The sequence below is a fragment of the Chiloscyllium plagiosum genome, unplaced genomic scaffold (genome assembly GCF_037043375.1).
Source record: "Chiloscyllium plagiosum isolate Xiang-an unplaced genomic scaffold, Cpla_swu_hap1 HiC_scaffold_1, whole genome shotgun sequence".
Taxonomy (NCBI): domain Eukaryota; kingdom Metazoa; phylum Chordata; class Chondrichthyes; order Orectolobiformes; family Hemiscylliidae; genus Chiloscyllium; species Chiloscyllium plagiosum.
This window is the reverse complement of record NW_028270139.1, coordinates 134,197,991-134,218,978: the sequence shown is the minus strand read 5'-3', so window position 1 is coordinate 134,218,978 and position 20,988 is coordinate 134,197,991. Positions and strand designations below refer to the sequence as shown.

The following is a 20,988-nucleotide window of genomic DNA, read 5'->3' as shown; positions in this document are numbered from 1 at the left end:
CTCATACGATCTTCCTACCATACCAGGCAACATCCTGGTAAACCTCCTCTGCACCCGTTCCAGTGCCTTCACATCCTTCCTATACAATGGTGACCAAAACTGCACACAATACTCCAGATGCGGCCGCACCAGAGTCTTATACAACTGCAACATGGCCTCAGGACTCCGGAACTCAATTCCTCTACCAATAAAAGCCAGTACGCCATATGCCTTCTTCACCGCACTATTTACCTGGGTGGCAACTTTCAGAGATCTGTGTACATGCACACCAAGATCCATCTGCTCATCCACACTACCAAGTATCCGATCATTAGCCCAGTACCCCATCTTTTTGTTACTCTTACCAAAGTGAATCACCTCACACTTACCCACATTGAACTCCATTTGCCACCTTTCTGCCCAGCTCTGCAGCTTATCTATATCCCACTGTAACCTGACACATCCTTCCTCACTGTCAACAACTCCACCGACATTCGTATCATCCGCAAACTTGCTCACCCAACCTTCTAGCCCCTCCTCCAGGTCATTTATAAAAATGACAAACAGCAATGCTCCCAAAACAGATCCTTGCGGAACACCGCTAGTAACTGCACCCGAAGATGAACCTTTACCATCAACTACTACCCTCTGTCTTCTTCCAGCCAGCCAACACCTAATCCAACCCTCCAACTCACCCTCAATGCCATACCTCCGTATGTTTTGCAGTAGCCTACCATGGGGAACCTTATCAAACCCCTTACTAAAATCCATATACACCACATCTACCGCTTTACCCTCGTCCACCTCCTTAGTCACCTTCTCAAAGAATTCAATAAGGTTTGTGAGGCACAACCTGCCCTTCACAAAACCATGCTGACTATCCTTGATTACATTATTCCTATCCAGATGTTCATAAATCCTATCCCTTACAATTCTCTCTAAGACTTTGCCCACAACAGAAGTGAGACTCACCGGCCTATAGTTACTAGGGTTATCCCTACTCCCCTTCTTGAACAAGGGAACCACATTTGCTATCCTCCAGTCTTCTGGCACTATTCCTGTAGACAACGAGGACATAAAAATCAAGGCCAATGTCTCTACAATCTCCTCCCTTGCTTCCCAGAGAATCCTAGGATAAATGCCATCAGCCCAGGGGACTTATCTATTTCCACCCTTTCCAGAATTTCCAACACCACTTCCCTACATACCTCAAAGTCGTCCATTCTAATTAATTGTGACTCAGTATTCACATTGGCAACAATGTCCTGTTCCTGAGTGAATACTGACGAAAAGTATTCATTCAGTGTCTCCCCAATCTCTTCAGCCTCCACACGCAACTTCCCATTACTATCCTTGACCCACACGCAACTTCCCACTACTATCCTTTTGTTCTAATGTACATGTGCTTTAGCCAATTCTCATTGGGATGAATATTTTTTCTACCAACAAAGTTAATATCTTGAAAACAAAAATTTGCTGGAGATCACAGCAGGTCAGGCAGCCTCCATGGAGAGAAAGCATGCGACCGTTTTGAATCTAGATGACTCTTCAATCAGAGCTGAAGTGAAGTGTGGAGGAGACAGCATTTATGCTATAGTTGAGGGTGGAGTTGGAGTGCTGGGGGAGAAGGGATGTTGGTAGTTCAGATTAAGTGATCAGAATGTGATAATGCCAGAACAATGGTGTGTCTAACTTCCAGATTGGAAACATTTAGGTTTTTTTTAAGAGATAATTTAACGAGCTTATTGTAGATACAGGCAACAGCAGGCCAAACATTGTGCACAAGAGGCAAGCAATAAAATTGTGTTGCATTCAAATCTTTAATTTGTCAACTGTAAAATATGCCCTTATAATGTCCTGACAATGATATGCAAATCAACATTTTATAGTATCAGCAAGCTCTGCTTTGATCTGAAATTGAATCAGTTCAAGCAGATTTTGAGCTAGATATTTATCTGGATGATTATTGGTGGATCTAGTGCCATCCTAAAACTGGAGGAAGGTTTTTTATTGAAAAGGTACAGACAACTGTATCATGAGGTATTTGGTATCCATTGATTCCCAATCTTGAAGCTGTACGCTTAGATTTAGCTGTACCTACTGGAGTTTGTGTGACAAGATCTTACGCCATTACCATCTGCAACACTTTCTCAAACACAGTCTATTAACAAATTAATACATCCTATTACCATAGTGTACAGAAGAGGTTTACCAAGAGGTTACAAGACTTCAGTTATATGGTGAGATTGGAGAAGCTGGGACGGATCTCCTTAAAGCAATGGCAGTGAAAAAAATCATTTGCAATTATGAGGTTTTTCTACTTATCGTATATACTTGTGTAAAAGTCAAAGTCAATTTCATGTAAAAGTCAACCCCTTATTTTTGGCGAAAAAATCTTATATTTTCCATATATCTCATGTAATAGTCGACCCTACTATATTGCATTATAAACCTAACACAAAGGAAACTGCACGTTCCCATTAATCCACTTAAATGAAATCGCATTCATTCAGTCATAACTCTACTTAGTTCACTTGGCTTACTACAGCATTCATTCATTTATTCAGACTCATACTAAGTCTATCGGTACTTTGTTCACTATACATCCAAAACTTAATATCCTTAAAAAGTTAATTATTTTCATTATGCCAATTTATCTGAATAAAAAGGAGATATATTAGCTCTATATATCTTTAATTCTTTGACAAATTTGTTAATGTTGCTGAGGTTCATTACATACGAGAGTAAATGGGAGGGAAGTGGAAGAATTTGGCAGGAAAGTTCAAGACACTTACACATTCAGAATTTAATAAATGTTTCATTTTAAGTGTGCCATTATACCAGTCCATAATGATGTTGAACAGTGTGATTTTGCAGGATTTCAATTAATCTTTGACATGGTAAATTTTCAAACCAGTATGTATTAATAAAATTTATAACCAGTAGTAATTCATTCTTGTTTCTCTTGCTTTTATCCGGTAATTACCTTTACCATAATTCACTGTGTGTTTCTTCTTTACCCGTGATTAGTTGAGCGATCAAATTGACTTCTACTAATAATACGGCATTTCAAAGTGTACCATGAATTTCAACCCCTCAAAACTCGTGCCCGTGTAATAGTCGACCCTATAAATTGAACCTTTAAAAATATACTAAAAAATTTGACTTTTACACAAGTATATACGGTATTCAAACTGTTTCATCTGGTAAGTGGGTCAGCAACCATTGATTTAAGATGAAGGTCAAAACAACTTGAGAGGGAATCAGGAAAAGTGATTTTCACACAGCTAAGATCTGGGGTGCACTATCTGAAAGAGTGATGGAAGCAGACTGTGCAGAAATATTCAAAAAACAACTGCACAAATACTTCAAAAACAACTATTTAACAGGGTTCTGAGGAGGAAATACTGCAATATGGGAATAAGGTTCAATAACTGAAGCCTAAAGGTAGACTGATAGTCCGAAAGTGACATGCAGCCTGTGGACAGCACAAATTGCCTCTTACTATGCTGTGAGATTCTTTGATTTAAGATGTTCATCAATTTTCCCCAGGAGGAAGTACATGAGACCACAGCATTTCTATGAAATGGTAGATTTTCTGAAAGTAAAACAATCTCATTGATGGTACACGCAAACTCTTTGCTTTTATGGGTAGGAAAAGTTTCTATTAATGTGCAGTTGATTGTAGAACATAAGAATCAGACCATGTAAGTATATGCCAGATAGCCTAAAGACAACTAAAGCAACTTATTGCAGGTTGCAAAGGGAAAACAGAATTACAGTCACGGTAACAAGTTAATTAAAGGAGGAAGTTCCCAACCTTCCACAGCGGGTTCTATCTGATCCCACTGTAGAGTTTAAAGCTGTGTTTAAAGTGACTGAACCTGATATTTGTGAGTGACTGGACCGGTGTCCAGCAATATCAAAGCCTGGCATCTGTGGAAATGTTCAATTTCACAACCCACACCATGGGCTCATCTGATGAGTATTCACACTCAGGAAGATAACTTCTCTCCTGTGATGGTTTCTAATAAAGAAGGTAACCTGATTCTCAATTGAGCCCCACAGTTATTTCTTTCATGTGAAATGGACAGGACTATAGACAATCATGAACAAAGTGGCATGTTCATCTGTTAAGGCTTCCAGCTGGGCATAAAAGTGAACCAAAGTTGAACTGGTTTCATATTAATCAGCTAAAAAAATTAAATAATATGTATTTCACCTCTTTTAGTTTCAGATTAATTAGGACATGTTGGAAATGGAATTTATCAACATTGTTCCAACAAAGGGCTTTCCTTTCAGGAATCAGGTCGTGTATGAACTTGCACTGCAAATGAGACTACAGAAGATAAATGTTTTACTCAGGACTATTTAATATGATTGTTTATTGTGAATATTGCAAATGGGAATCGGACGTGTTAAACTAATATGCTGAGAACAAAACATGGAACACAGTTGTGTACAATTTCAAACTCATATTTTACTTCAGATCAAACAAATTGCCAGTAACAATTTGTTCTTAGGTTCAGTCTTTAACATTTAGCTTAGAGTTCATTTTATAGACAATAGACAATAGGTGCAGGAGTAGGCCATTCTGCCCTTCGAGCCTGCACCGCCATTCAATATGATCATGGCTGATCATTCCTAATCAGTATCTTGTTCCTGCCTTATCTCCATAACCCTTGATGCCACTATCTTTGAGAGCTCTATCCAACTCTTTCTTAAATGAATCCAGAGACTGGGCCTCCACTGCCCTCTGGGGCAGAGCATTCCACACAGCCACCACTCTCTGGGTGAAGAAGTTTCTCCTGAGCTCTGTCCTAAATGGTCTACCCCGTATTTTTAAGCTGTGTCCTCTGGTTCGGCACTCACCCATCAACGGAAACATGTTTCCTGCTGCCAGAGTGTCCAATCCTTTCATAATCTTATACGTCTCAATCAGATCCCCTCTCAGTCTTCTAAACTCAAGGGTATACAAGCCCAGTCGCCTCAGTCTTTCAGTGTAAGGTAATCCCGCCATTCCAGGAATTGACCTCGTGAACCTACGCTGCACTCCCTCAATAGCCAGAATGTTTTTCCTCAAATTTGGAGACCAGAACTGCACACAGTACTGTACATTTGCAGAAGCACCTCTTTGCTTCTATACTCAATCCCTCTTGTTATGAAGGCCAGCATGCTATTAACCTTCTTCACTACCTGCTGTACCTGCATGCTTGCCGTCATTGACTGGTGTACAAGAACACCCAGATCTCTCTGTACTGCCCCTTTACATAAATTGATTCCATTGAGGTAGTAGTCTGCCTTCCTGTTCTTGCCACCAAAGTGGATAACCATACATTTATCCACATTAAACTGCATCTGCCATGCATCTGCCCACTCACCTAACTTGTCCAGGTCACCCTGTAATCTCCTAATATCCTCATCACATTTCACCCTGCCACCCAGCTTTGTGTCATCAGCAAATTTGCTAATGTTATTTCTGATACCATCTTCTATATCATTAACACATTGTAAAAAGCTGCGGTCCCAGCACGGATCCCTGCGGTACCCCACTGGTCACTGCCTGCCATTCCAAAATGGAGCCGTTTATCACTACCCTTTGTTTCCTATCAGCCAATCAATTTTCAATCCAATCTAGTACTTTGCCCCCAATACCATACGCCCTAATTTTGCTCACTAACCTCCTATGTGGGACTTTATCAAAAGCTTTCTGCAAGTCCAGGAAGATCTACTGAATCTCCCTCGTCCATCTTCAGAGTTACATCCTCAAAAAATTCAAGAAGATTAGTCAAGCATGATTTCCCTTTCATAAATCCATGCTGACTCTGTCCTATCCTGTTACTACTATCCAGATGTGCCGTAATTTCATCCTTTATAATAGACTCCAGCATCTTTCCCACCACTGAGGTCAGGCTAACTGGTCTATAATTTCCTGCTTTCTCTCTCCCACCTTTCTTAAAAAGTGGTATAACATGAGCCACCCTCCAATCCTCAGGAACCGACCCCGAATCTATCGAACTCTGGAAAATAATCACCAATGCATCCACGATTTCCTGAGCCACCTCCTTCAGTACCCTGGGATGTAGACCATCAGGCCCCGGAGACTTATCAACCTTCAGACCTAACACCAAATCCTGGCAAATATAAATTCCCTTAAGTTCAGGTCCTTCAGCCACTGTTACCTCAGGGAGATTGCTTGTGTCTTCCCCAGTGAACACAGATCTGAAGTACCCATTTAATTCTTCTGCCATTTCTTTGTTCCCCGTAATATATTCCCCTGTTTCTGTATTCAAGTGCCCAATTTTAGTTCTAACCATTTTTTTTGCCTTGCACATACCTAAAAAAGCTTTTACTATCCTCCTTTATATTATTGGCCAGTTTACCTTCGTACCTCATTTTTCCTCTGCGTATTTCCTTCTTAGTAATCCTCTGTTACTCTTTAAAAGCTTTCCAGTCCTCAGTTTTCCCACTTATCTTTGCTATGTTATACTTTTTCTCTTTTACCTTTATGTGTTTCTTAACTTCCCTCGTCAGCCACGGCCGCCCATGCCTCCTCCTGGGATCTTTCTTCCTTTAAGGAATGAACTGATCCTGCAACTTCTGCATTATACACAGAAATATCCGCCATTGTTCCTCCACGGTCATCCCTGCTAAGGTATTGCACCATTGAACTTTGGCCAGCTCCTTCCTCATAGCTCCATAGTTCCCTTTATTCAACAGAAGTACTGTCACTTCCGACTGTCCCCTCTCCCTCTCAAATTGCAGATTGAAGCTTAATGTATTATGGTCACTAGAAGGAGGTATTGGAGATAATAGTTCAGCTGGAATATCCAATACCCACACAGTCGTTAAATTTAAAAATGATAATGAAAAGAATGATTATATCTCAGAATTACCTGATTAAAAAAAACCGAGAGAGAGAGAGAGAGAGAGACACAAAGGAAATAGCGATCTAGTAATTAAATCTTGTTGCTTAACTATTCTCAATGTGGGTATGCTTCCTCGCTAAGAATGTAGTCCATAATGTTTCCTTTGATACAAATTGTGGCAACAATTGCAATGCTACTTACATTTTACTACCTGAAGACACCTTACTTCAAGACTTCAAAATGCACCACTGATTTGACTTGGACTGCTCCTAAAACTCCTGCTCATAATCTTGAAATGGCTAAGCTCCCACTGCAACCCGCTGGTCAATCACTTTACCTTCGGAAACAACTGGAAGACTTCAGCATCGATGAAGATGAAGCCACTGCTGTCTACTTCATACTTCAGTTTAATGCCCTTCGGGGTGTTCTTCTGTGTCGTAAATAGATACACTGGTGCATTGCAGCATCGAGTCAAATGAGATCTGAGTATGGAAACAGAAGTTGAGTGATTTCGGACCTCACATGGACAGCTCAGAAATGAACCTGACTATCGCATAAGATTGATAAACAGCGGAAGATCACTGGCAGATAAAGAAAGTTAGCAAGAGAATTTTACAAAGTCTGTACCCAGCCTGGCCACAGTTTTGAGGCTGATAAGAGTTCAGGGGATAAGAACTCTCAAGTCTCAGATGGGAAGGGAGGGAGCAAGTGTACTTTCTTCAATAGCCTCCTTTCCTGTACAGCAGTACCTCTAAAAAAAACCCTGCCATATCAAAACTGCTCCTCACTCTCTGGCATTTCATCAAGATTCGCTACCCTTTCTCCCCATTTTCATGGGTCTTACCTCTCTTCTCTCCTTCCTTCCACAACATCAACCCCGCTTACTTGGATATGGGTTTGTCTAGTTCTAGTCATCCTGTTATAGGAAGGATATTATTAAGCTGGAGAGGGTTCAGAAGAAATTTACTAGAATATTGCTGGGAATGGAAGTTGATTTATAAGAGAAATTGAGTTATAAGAAGAAGCTGGAAAGGCTGGGACTTTTTTCACTGGAACTTAAGAGATTGCGGGGTGACCTTATAGAGGTTTGTAAAATCATGAGGAATATAGATAAGGTAAATGTAGGTGTCTTTTCCCTAAGGTGGGGGACTTTCAGACTAGAGGGCATACGTTTAAGGTGAGAGGAGAAAGATTGTAAGAAGACATGGAGACAATTTTGTTTACACATAGGACGTGGTGGATGTGAGTACAGTTACAACGTTTAAAAGTCATTTGGATAAGTACATGAATAACAAATGTTTGGAGGGATATGGGCCAAGTATAGGCAAATGGGAATAGTTTAGTTTGGGCCTATGATTGGCATGAACTGGCTGGAGCAAAGGGTTTGTTTCCTTGCTGTTTGAATCTATGACTATCCATAGTCCCAGTCCTGGTGCTATTGTGACTACTGACCTATTGGTCAATCCGATTAACTGGTAACAGTGAGCATGTGAGTAAAGTACAACCACAAGATGGGGCTTGGTTTCCATTCAAGGATCCTTTCATGAGATGGTAGTTCAGCAGGTCTAGGTGCGTTAAAGTAGAGCCATATGGACATCAAAGCTCTATCTTTGTTGTTCGCCCATTTTTTCAGAAATCAGACCTGTTTGATCCAGCCTTAGGCAACTGACTGTGTGGAGTTTGCATGTTCTCCCGTGTCTACGTGGGTTTCCTCCGGGTGCTCCGGTTTCCTCCCACAGTCCAAAGATGTGCAGGTCAGGTGAATTGGCCATGCTAAATTGCCCATAATGTTAGATGCATTAGCCAGAGGGAAATGGGTCTGGGTGGGTTACTCTGAGGGTTTGGTGTGGACTTGTTGGGCTGAAGGGCCTGTTTCCACTCTAAATCAGAATATTCATGTGACTCATAAAATGAATGTCAACGTGGCAAACATATTAACCCAGCACAAAGTGAGTCTCTACCACCACATAATATTCCATACGCTGCTTGATTGAAAGTATCAAAAGACCTATTTACAGTGCAAGGGAATGATTACATTCTTACGACAGATTATTTCTTCCAATTGCCTACTGGTTAACAACTTAGCAACACAATCATAATTGCTGTTGACATGACGAGTGCTATTTTGAGTTTATACTGCATGCCAGATCAAGCAGTATCTGTCACTGTATTGCAGTACACAGACAAAGCATTTAAAATCATAAATACTAAGTGGGGAGTGACCCATCATCACCTGTGCTCAAATGGTCCAGCTGAATATATGGTACATGCTACCAAATAAAAAAAAAATGATTAAAATGTTGAGCAAAAAAGCAAGATTTTCATTTTGCTGTATTTTTGTGCATCAAAGGACAAGGAATTCCCATCACAACTTATGCTCAGAAGGCAAATTTGAACAAGTTGGTCCATCAGTTGTCAAATCATACCAAGACATGACATTCTTCTTCAAAGACTGTGGAGCATGTCGGAAAGACATAACAAACAAGCAGGTACACACCTACCAAAACTCTGCATGGATAGAGAGTGCAAGTTAGAAATATAGCTACAGATACTTGGATACCACAGAAGTTTCTAAAACATGCAACTGTCCAGATCATACCAATTTATTATTAATCATGATGCCAATTGTGAAGGAACAGAAGCCAACTCAGATCAACTTACAGCACACAAATCATGCACAAAGGGAGGGAGGAAGAACATTCCAAAGATGTTGCCCTGTGATGTTGAGTGATAGCAACCAGCAGCAAGACAACCAGGTTGTCAAACAAGTGCAACAAGGAACAATGCATCCCTCTCAGAATGGCCGTACAATAATAAAATCAGGACAAATGATCAAACCACTATTGAAATTTGAAATGTTAATCTTGCAACTTTGTTGTATTTGTTTGAAAATTGACAAATTTACTATGTATAATTAAGCATGTGTGTTTAGAATAAGTTTTTATTGTTGGGGAAAAGGGGGATGTTGTGTTATATCTCAATCAGTAATTCTTTAAGAGACATACTCATGATAATGTAACTGCATCATAGCACATGACCTGAGGATTTAAATGATTTAATTCAGATCATTTGGACTGAAGGTTTTTTGTCTGTGCTGTGTGACTCTATTTGAACCATGGGATGCTACTGGAAACATGCTCTTCTGTTCTACTCAATAGCCTAATATTAGCCCAGTCAGTCATGTGCCTGAGAAATTTAATGTTTGTACATAAGTTACCTGGAAAAATGTCTGTTGGTCTCTTCAATAAAATATCCTGCCTGGTTTTTTATACTATGAGAGATTTTACTATGTCAGGTAAAATATCCTGCAAGAGATAAACTTACAACACTGTGTACCACCCCTCCACGTCTCTCCCTCACACACACCCACCCCCACCACCCCGCCCCCTCCCCCGGTAAACTGTTGGATATGCTAGTCCATGAGCATACACATTGTAGATGAAGACAGTATGTGCAAGTGAAAGCCAAGCAACATTCAAAGGAAAAGCTCAAAGCTCTCAAAAAGAGTAATTTCTGAAAGGTGTCATCATCAATGTTCAAGAGAAAGGTTGAATGGATAAAGGCAGTTAGAAGAAATCAAAGAAATAAGGAATTTGTGACTTCTTTTTCCTCATGCGTTTAAAAAAAACATTTCCTCATCTGGGTCATGCTCAAATCCTGATCATGTAGTTATGCAAGAACAATCCATTCTGACATGGCAGCTGTTCTTAGTTTTGTCCAGTACTTGAGTTTGTATGTAAATAAATCACTCAAGAACAGCATCTGAAAGATGTAGAATAATTAAATCTCGGAAGGCAAAAATATATAATTCATTAACATTGCAGAAATGTAAACATCATCTTACTTGAAATATTCGGACAAAGGGTCGCAGACGCTTGGAATGAAGTTGAAGTTGATCTCAAAATTGCTAAAAGTTTACTTCCAAGTGTGGAATATCATATATAAACCTGATGGTACGGAGGGTGATTACTTGTGAAATGGTGATGCCAAAGTTAGTATTAATGATCCTGTGATAAAGATGAAGAGAATTTGTACAATGATGTTTAACTATGAGGCAACTGGAATGAATTGTTCAGTGATTCAAGCCAAAGATTTTGAAGAATTTCAACATGAAGTATTGTACATAATTAATTATATATTTGTATTTACGGATCAAATATAGAGTTTGTATTGTCTTAAAATTAATGAACGATAAATGTATAATTAATCTGAATTCTTTAATGTTATTTGTTTTATTTTATACCATTGCAATGATCTCTTCTGGATTGCACTCAGACCCAAATCAAGCATCATGTCAACCCCTCTTGTAAAATCTGACAACTTTTAGACTAAAATAATGGTCTCAAGATTTGGGATTTTGAGTATGGAATAAGATTTTATCATTGGGAAAAAGGGGGATGTTGTATTATATCTCCACCAGTAAACCTCGAAGAGACATACTCATGATAACATAACCGCATCATAGCAGTCATTGTGTTCCTTTCATTCTGGGTGACCTATTTCACTCTCTCTCAATCTATTCTTATCTATTTCTGTTATTCTCTTTTACTTTTACTCCTACTCCACCCCCTTCTTCTGTCCTTTCCCCTATTCCTCTCTCTTCACTCCCTTGCTTTCAGTCCTGTATTTATGATTTATTTAAAACTCCTGAGCAACTAGTAACTGTCTCTCAGACATTTCCTATTCTCTTCCCCAAATGTTTTCCCTACCCTTTTCCATTTATACTTTTACTTTGTGTTCCTATTTGTTTCATTCAAATTGTCTTTGTTTCCCTCACCTTCTTCCCAACTATCCACTCAGTCTCCTTTTCCTCCTCTTGTACATCTACTGAAACTCCTCCTCCTGAATTGCTCCAGCTCTTTTTTTTCTTCACCTCCAGCTTCTCTTTCACTTCTCATTTTCATCATTCCTGCCTTCTCATTCACTTACTTGAAAATATTGGCTGCAGTCTCATTCAATTCCCATTTACACAGCTGTAGGGTCTTCCATCTGTCAAACAGTTCAGACTGTTTCACCCTGCAGAACAAACAGTCAGCATTACATAAACAGCTATGTCATGTTCATATGTAAACAGAGCTAATTCCATTATATGAAGCCTAGTATATGAAATAAATTAAACTATTTGAGACTTGTGTGTAAAATCTGTGTTCCTCATCAGAAATAGGAGCTGCAGCAAGCCTTTTGGCTCTTCAAGTCTGCTCCACCATTCAAGCAGATCACAGCTGACCTTTGACAGGGTAGTTATTCTGAGTGGCAGAAAATGGAAGGTCCACTTGCCAGTCTTATGACTGGGGGGAATCTCTGCATCCCCGTGATGTGGGAGAACTGTTAGACACTTGCAGCACGGAGGTTGCTGGTCTGCTCCTCCCTGGAGGCATTGCTCTTATTGGTGGTGTTGGGGTGAGGACAAATCCAGGAAGGTCCAGTTCAGAGTCCGACAGAGAGGCTGTCACGCTCTGCTCCTGAATCAAAATGTCCCTGCTCCTGGTTTCCTGGAACTGTGGTGAGGTGGGCACACTTTGCTCCCCATTGGCTAGAGATTGCGTTTCACCGGATCTCTCACGAGGTCTGGCAGCTCCGGTTTGGGGGGGTGCTCCTCTCCTTCATCATCAGAGGAGCTGCTGGTTTGCCCATCATGATGCTGCCTCTTTCCGCTTTGCTGTGGGCCCTGGGGGCCTGAGGCATTTTCCTCTCGTGGTTGTTCCTCACCAGTATCCATTCCCCTGCCTCCTTCATTTCTTACATTGACTCGGTCTGTTCAGGTGGAGATTGGGTTGGTTCTGTAACTCTGCTCTGGCTACCTTTTCCTCTTCTCCAGCCTACCTTTCCTACTGGGTCATGCTCGTTTCTGTTTTCTTACTGGACATTGACATCTTACTGACCTTTGGGAGTTCATGGCTCGCGTTTTCACTTCCGTCCATCTGAACCTAGGTGCCCCCTCCATCCTGCTTCCCCACACAGGTTGCAGCTCATGGACTCCTTGCAGTCCTCAGTCAGGTGGCCCTCCTGTTTGTAGTTCCTGCAGAGGGTCACTTTACAATCTACTGCCACATGCCCTGACCTCCCACAGGTTCAGCACATTCTAGGCTGCCCCGCGAATGTCAGGTCACCTCAGTTTCCTCCAATCGCAAAACTAGAGGCCGAATGGAGGATGTCCCCTCTGGCATTTACTTTCAGGGTCACTTTGTCCTGTCGCTTGCTAATCTACATTCCAAAGGGGTCCACTACATCGGTGCTGCTCCTTCAAGCGGCAGGAAGGTTAGGACACCTGTTGCCAGGACATGCGGGTTTTATAAATGCATTATAACTACCTGGCTCCTCTGTGCAGGGAGAATGACTTGGAACCCGCAGGAATCCAGGAGGACTCTCTTCACAAAGAAGATTCAGTCGACCGGTGATCCTTCCTGCAACGTTTTCACAGTCACCCTGACTGTGTCTAGGATCCTCTGGCCTGGGACACCAGCACTAGCAGAGGTCATAGCTCTGGTTAGCTGGTCACTGAAATGTCATTAAGTGAGGCCAGCATAAAGATCGACCAATTGCAACTCAGCTCAACCGACAATCCTTCAAACTCTGTTCACAATCACGATCCAATGATGACCTCAAGGTCTTTTGATGATGAAGATCCTCAGCTCAGACTCCTCTTGGGAGAACCATCTTCTGGATCATGGTCTCTTCCCTTCCAGGTAAGCTGATAAAAACAGAGACTACACTTGATCTTAGCCAAAAGACAGAGAAGCAGCAAAGTAGGTTTCCAAATCCTAGTCACTTCTCACCAGTAATCTCTAGTGTGGATTAGATAGGCTGATGTACAGTACAGAAACAAGTCAATGTTATCCTGTGTAAGGTCTCCACTTTTAAAGTAACAGTGACTTACATGGAAAGTATCTTCACCTCCATGATCTCATTCCGTAGCTTCCAGCATGTTGAGGAGTTGTATTCAAATGAAGCTTCACGCAACTCAAAGTACCTGCAGGGAATAAAATTTGCATTTTTAAAAACAAACTCACACATGTTTTCATCAACTCCACACTGTACTGCCTTCTTATTTCTTTACAAATATTGGGAGAATGATTTTGAATATTTTTCTTCTCTGTGTATTGTTCAAACTGGGGAAGGAATGAGCGCAACAGGAAACAGCACAATTGTGTGTTGTGCGAGATCTCTAAGATGTGGATTCGAATTTCCTATGTGGTGAATTCTCAACCCTCAAGAGCTGATCCTCTGCAGAAATTGTTTAGTTGAAGCCAGGTGACCCTCCCCCCCCCCACCTCCCACCTCCCCCTCCAATGACAAAGGTCAGTGGTTGAGTAACCAGTGGTGCCCTCTCACATAGATTTGATGCCCACATATACAGCATACTGGCAATAGTTCAAAACTAATCTCCACATGATCAGTTCAGTCTGAATAATGTATGTGGAATGGCAGGGTGCATATTGGGAACTCATAAATACCCCTCCAACCTTAAAAGTGATACTTTAAATAAATCAACAGGCCACTTACAAGAAAGTCTGAAGGATTTATTTGAATTTCCTCTCTTTTGTACTGCCCTCAATATTTCAGGACTTTCCCTCTCCTTTCTTTGCCATTATTTTCTTGGCTTTTTCTCACTAATGTCGCTTGTGTCCCATCCTTATCATTGTTAGTTGCACAGCTTCCTATTGATGAAGATGGAAAAGCTCTAAACACAAGGAGGGATTTATTTTTCAGGTCATCCAAGTAGAAAATGTGTCTTTCACCCAAGGCTCCAAAGAGTGATGTAGGCTACTGTCAACTGGAGTTTCCCCCACCCTCGTCTCTCCGAGGTCCCATTGTATGCCACTTCCCCCACCTCCTCAGGTATAACTGTATGCCAGGCAGATCATATTGTGCCAGTTATGAAAAATGCTCAGTTAGGAGTTCAAGGTCAGTATGGTAACGAGGACGGGCCCTCAAGGCAGACCGTGGCTCTGTTGAAAATTGGGGCCCCCTTTAAAACTGTATGCTTTTAGTATTCCATATAGAGTTGTCACTGTGTAGCGTGAGCCCTCATTTAAATATGGTACAGTAGTGACTAACCTCCTACCATGGTAAACAGAAGGTTTATAAATGCAATGTTGTTGAAAATAAGGTGGGGTTTTGTCCTTGGAAGGAATGAAAACTAAACATCAAATACAGGTGGTCAAGGGGACAACAAGTGATCAGACATCATTGGTAGATGTAACACAGTCTTCAGCCAAAAGGATTCAGGCAATTGGTTGACAGGGTGTAAGTTACCTGCCCCTAGAAAAAGGGTAAATTAACAAGTGATCAGGGCAGAGGGCAGTGTTTAGAGAGCTGTCTGATCCAGGTGGAAGGCAGACTAGAAGTGCAGGAGGAGGAAGCCCCAGTGAAGAGTTCCCTAACACCAGCTAGAAAACAGAATGCTGCCTTTACAACTTTATTGAGACCAATGCATACCATACCAATAGCCGGTTTGTCCTCTGGTTTCTAAACTTGTCATGGTTGTATACTTTCTTTACTTAATTATCTAATGTATCGTATCTAGACTCTACTGCTTCTTAAACTCAATAGACTTTCAGAAAATGTTCACAAATTGTTGACTGCCAATATTATGTAACTGTGATCACGAACCCCCAAATAAACATATACACTACAGAAATGGGCAGGTGTCATACCCACTGCTTGTCCATTCCACATCTGGATTTTAAAATCTACCCTACGCTTCCTGCCTCTGCTCTGCTGTGTCAAATGGTCCTTACTGCAACCCTCTCAGCAGCTGAACATTTTGCTAAGACATAAAGTGGGCCAAGAATTGACTCATTATGCAGGGCTTCACTACCAGAGACCACAAGAAGTTTTCACTGAATTCACAATTTTCAAGAGTAAAAAAATTTCTTTAAAAAAAAACAAGCTCCACTCCAAATAAAAAAAGGAGCAGTTAATTCAATGTACCATATCACGTAATGGTGAGCCAATGTGATGCCTTTAATCCTAATATTGGAGATGTAGAAAATCTATCCCCTGTCTTCCGCGAAATGCTATGGTGACAACAGGCAATTTGTTTTTACTCAGCAGGTCATGGAGTATGCCCACTTCTACGGCCATGGTTAAACCTGATTGGTGGAGGTTAGTGAGGTTTAATGATCTTATTTGCAGGGTAAACAGTCAGTGAATTAATCAGAGACTTATTTCAGCGACTTAGTTCAACTTATTTCACCTTCCTTTTGTAGGGTCATTGTGTGTCCTAACTGATTACAGAGTGGCTGATCAATCTGCCATCACTGCTGCCAATTTTCACATACTTGGACTTTGGGCAAGATATTGCTAGATGCAGGCAGCCATGAAAGTTGATCTAATTTTTAATTCTGGCAAGTGAATTTGGGGCTCTGATTCACATTACCCCTGACAATGCACATCATATCATGTTATGACCAAACTATGCACAACTTTGCTACTGGCTTTTGTAAAAAGACAGGATCCAGTCTTTCAAGAAAAGCATTGTGTTCTATGGAAGTTCCTAACAGTAAGGAAAAGCCTCTGAAGTGAATAAAAAAACAGGCTGTGTTCCCCTATATCAACAGATGACTAACTGAGCATCCAGAAATATCTTTTGTACCTACAAGACTGTATGCCGGATTAGCCCATGACATTCATCCCAACTTGGAAAAGGTTCTTCAAGAATTTTTTTTTGCAAGGGATACCGAAACAATCAGGTCTCTGTACCTAAGATGGACAGCTGGATTTTCACAGAGTTAGGGAATTTCTGTGGACCTTTAGAAAAATGTTTGGTAGGACTCCAACACACAAGTTTTTATCCCACACCCCAATCCACTTCCAAACATCTAGCAGGTACCAAGGCATGAGTCACATGGGAGGAAAATCTGAACTCAGTGGGGCCATTTGAACTTAAAGCACCAAGTTCAAACAGACTCTATCCTAACTGATCTAAGGGCCTTAACCTATAATATGGGAGCCACAAATTGATGCAGTCGACATAAATGCTCCTGAAGGGTGGAACAGGTCTGCTAACGTGTCATAATAGGAGGCATTTTTAATCCTCCACTCTTTAAAGATGAAAAAAAAATAGGCATAGATTGTAACTAAAAACCCATTTGCTGACTGCTTAACCCAACAGTTGGCTTGGCCCAAAGATGTCCACTCCTCCCAAAAGCTGCCAAGGTCAGAGAAAAAGACAGGGGGAACTATTTTGAAGAGCTGTTATTTTGGTGCAAAGGCAAGATAATATTTCACTACAGCAAGATAAGATAATATTTCACTACAGTTATTCATCAATAATCTCAAAGTTCTGTAGTCTTCCTTAATAATTCACTCCTCTCTTTGTCCTATCTTGAGAATATGAAGCAGGGGGCTCATGACACAAACCGGCTGAAGAAGCCCAAAAATCTCATTATTCGGTCAGTGAATTGGGATGGTCATACCTATTATTCAATATTGCAACAGCACTGTTCAGCAGTGTTCCATTGTCAAATAATCTTTTCTACTGAACATACTGTGAAAGATCACTGTAAACGGAGACAAATCGATGCCAATCATGAGGAAGTGCTTATTGAGAACCAAATGGTCTACATACTACTGCAACTCTTGTCAACCAGTTCATTTAGTACCATAAGCTCTAGGATGATGGTATTGATCTCACTTTTTCATTCCAGCTGTCAAAAGCACAGTTTGAAGTCAGGGTAATGGCCATTGTCCCTATGTCATTGCAAATCATCAGATCAGAGAGAACTGTGAAGTTACCACAAGGTTGAATCTATGAACAACAGGCATGGAAGACTGATGTTGCACTTGGAAATGCAAACATTTTAAATAAATTAGAATATTTGTGGTTAAATGGTTTCAATGAATAATTTTAAGAAAATCATGTTGTTTAATAATGTTGGTACCTTAGAATGTAATAATAGATGGGGAGGAGGTTGGGAGATTTGGAGCTTTGATCAAATGCTCGATCATATGTTGGAGACTCTGATTGAAGGTTGGAACTAGAGCAGCTTAGAGCAGGGAGCCCACCTAAGAGATCTGGGGCCTTGTCACAGCTGTTAAAGGATCAAAGAAACAAAAACCGAGAAAACCTTCTAACTCTTTCCATCGCATCCATTTACTCCCCATGCCATCTCTTGCCTCCCCACCTCCGCAAAACTGTGCCTCTTCACCCATACCACAGTCCTTATTCACCCCATCGTCAGTTTAATGTTTGCCCACAGCCATGAACTTTTGCCCTTAAATGTCAACTGACCCAGTCTCCACCATGTGCTGAGATTAAACAATATAAAGTTTACTGTCTATTAATTAATTCACGATACTTATCAAATCTTTAACTGGCAGACAGACTGACAGTTTGACAAAGGGTCAGTTAGACTCGAAACATCAGCTCTTTTCTCTCCTTACAGATGCTGTCAGACCTGCTGAGATTTTCCAGCATTGTCTCTTTTGGTGACAGTTCCACAGGTTTATCCACTTTTTATTCATGTTAACATCTACTTTTAACAATCCTGGTGGCAATGCTGGATCTTTCTAGAAGGATACACTGCCATTTCAAAGACTTCCGGCAGCTTTAGAACTACTCCTGAAATGATAAAACCCATAAGCTACATTTTGACCTCCCAAACAGCGAAAAATTAATCTATTTGGAAGCAGCCGCACTTCAATGTGTACTGCTGCAATAGAGTTCGTATTCAGTTTAGCTGCACTTTAATATGGGCACAGAAAGAGAAACTGCTGAAAAAGTTCAGCAGATCTGCACGTTTGCACGTTCTCCCTGTGTCTGCGTGGGTTTCCTCCGGGTGCTCCGGTTTCCTCCCACTGTCCAAAGATGTGCAGGTCAGGTGAATTGGCCATGCTAAATTGCCTGTAGTGTTAGGTAAGGGGCAAATGTAGGGGTTGAAACTTTATTGCTGGAACAGCACAGCAGGTTAGGCAGCATCCAGGGAACAGGAGATTCGACGTTTCGGGCACAGGCCCTTCTTCAGGAATGAGCAGAGAGTGTTCAGCAGGAGAAGATAAAAGGTAGGGAGGAGGGACTTGGAGGAGGGGCGTTGGAAATGTGATAGGTGGAAAGAGGTCAAGGTGAGGGTGATAGGTCGGAGTAGGATGGAGGCGGAGAGGTCAAGAAGGAGGAGGCGGATAGGCAATGGGACCATTCAGGCCATAACCCCATTCCGAGTATAATTCATGGCCTTATCTCATTCAAAACATATCTTTGCTGGTCATCTAATCAACTTCATCATCCAGACCTGGCTTCTGAATATATAATTAGCAATTCAAAAATTCTGTTTGATTTGGAGCTAAATTTTACAGTCTAGAGACACAAGGATCAAGTATACTTACTGTGAGGAAAGATCAAAGCTAAATTTAGAATCTGCCTAGACCCAAGTGTTCAGTTTCACTTTGAGTGACACAGTTATTGAGTCACCAAGGAAGCAATAACAATATCTGAAAAGTCACTGTTTATTCTGCATGATCCTAGTGTCCTTCAAATGAACAGCTGCACCACATGACTAAACCGGCTCAGATTTTGTCCTGCTTGCACCCGCCAAGGAAGCCATCTGGGTAAAGCTGCCTTATCATTAATCCATTACAAAGGGGTGGCTGATAGAAGCAAGCACAAGAGACAGACAGGCATACAGAGCATAAGGGTGGCTGTGCATGTGAACAAGAGAAAGAGTGAGGGATGTTACAAGCTATTTTTACAAACTTTATGGGAGGGGGCACAGAGAAAGATACGAGGTAATCAGGTCATTGTATTATGGAAGGGAAATCATGTTTAACCAATTTGTTGGCTATTTATTCAGAACTTCCAAAGAAGAATCATACTGGACTCAACATTAACTGTTTGTCTCTCCACAGAAGCAGCTAGACCTGCTGAATTTCTCCAATACTTTATGTTTTTTTATTTCAGATTTCCAGCATTTTGCTTTTACAGAAGTTATGTTTCACCTTAACAGGACACTGCTGAGACCACATCTGGACAATAATGTACAGAACAAGTCTCCTTATTTAAGGAAGGGTAAATGCATTGGCAGCAATTTAGAAAGATTTCCTGGACAAATACTTCAGATAGGTGGGTTGTCTTGTGGGGAAATGGGCAAACCAGGCTTGTAAGAGGTGACTTCATTGAAGTGTGCATGATTCATATATTGAAGGAATAGATGTTGGAAGAATGTTTCCACTTATGGGAGAATCGAGAATTAGGGCTCCTTGTTTAAAGCAGGAGTCAATCATTGAAGACACAGATAAAAAAGACCATTTTTTTCTCAACATGTTGAATGGGTTTGGAGGTCTCTTCTTCAAAAGGTGCTGGAAGAAGGGTGAATATACTGAAGGCAGGGGTGAATAGAGTTTTGATAAACAAGGCACTGAAGGATTATCAGCAAATATAGGAAAGTGAGTTTTTGAAGTGGACAATTAATTTTCTTTACCCACCCCACACCCAAGGCCTTGTTATCACATGGGCTACTCTCATCACAGCCAACCCATTTTTACCCACTAATGGTCCCCATCAATAGCCTTTCTTTCCACCAGTTCACCATCAGCCAACTGCTGTTTTCTCTCTTTCTGGGCTCCATCTTCACCACCCTCATCGCTCCCTTCCCCTCTCCACCCTGATCTTCAGCATAAATACCACCTTTTCCTGGCTACACGACAAAAAGCACTTCTCAATAAGGATCATTGGGCCAGAAATATTAACTCTACTTTCTCTCCACAGATGCTGCTACACCTGCTGAGATTCTCCAGCAATTTCAGATATCCAGCATCAGCAGTTCCTTAGAACACAGAACAGTACAGCACAGTACAGGCCCTTCGGCCTTCGATGTCGTGCCAACCTTTTATCCTACTTTACGATCCAACAAACCTACATACCCTTCATTTTACTATCATCCATGTGCCTATCCAAGAGTCGCTTAAATATCCCTAATGTATCTGATTCTACAATCACTGCTGGCAGTGCATTCCACTCCCCCAACACTCTCTGTGTAAAGAACTGACCTCTGACATCTCCCCTAAACCTTCCTCCAATCACTTTAAAATTATTTTTCCTTGTGATAGCCATTTCTGCCTGGGAAAAACTCTCTGACTATTCACTCTACCAAGTCACCTCTCATCCTTCTTCACTCCAATGAGAAAAACCCTAGCTCCCTCA

The 20,988-nt window shown here is 41.1% G+C and overlaps 1 protein-coding gene across 6 annotated transcripts in view; it reads right to left on the bottom strand.

Annotated features, from left to right (window-relative positions):
• Positions 1–20,988, bottom strand: part of st8sia5 (ST8 alpha-N-acetyl-neuraminide alpha-2,8-sialyltransferase 5) — a 60,714-nt gene that overhangs the window by 16,190 nt on the left and 23,536 nt on the right. For all 6 annotated transcript variants that reach the window (XM_087990947.1, XM_043714563.2, XM_043714730.2 and 3 more), the window contains 3 exons: positions 13,726–13,818; positions 11,778–11,864; positions 7,186–7,330 (listed from right to left, as the gene is read on the bottom strand). In XM_087990947.1, coding sequence (XP_087847073.1) covers positions 7,186–7,330; positions 11,778–11,864; positions 13,726–13,818 — 325 coding nt within the window. The remainder of the gene's footprint in view (positions 1–7,185; positions 7,331–11,777; positions 11,865–13,725; positions 13,819–20,988) is intronic.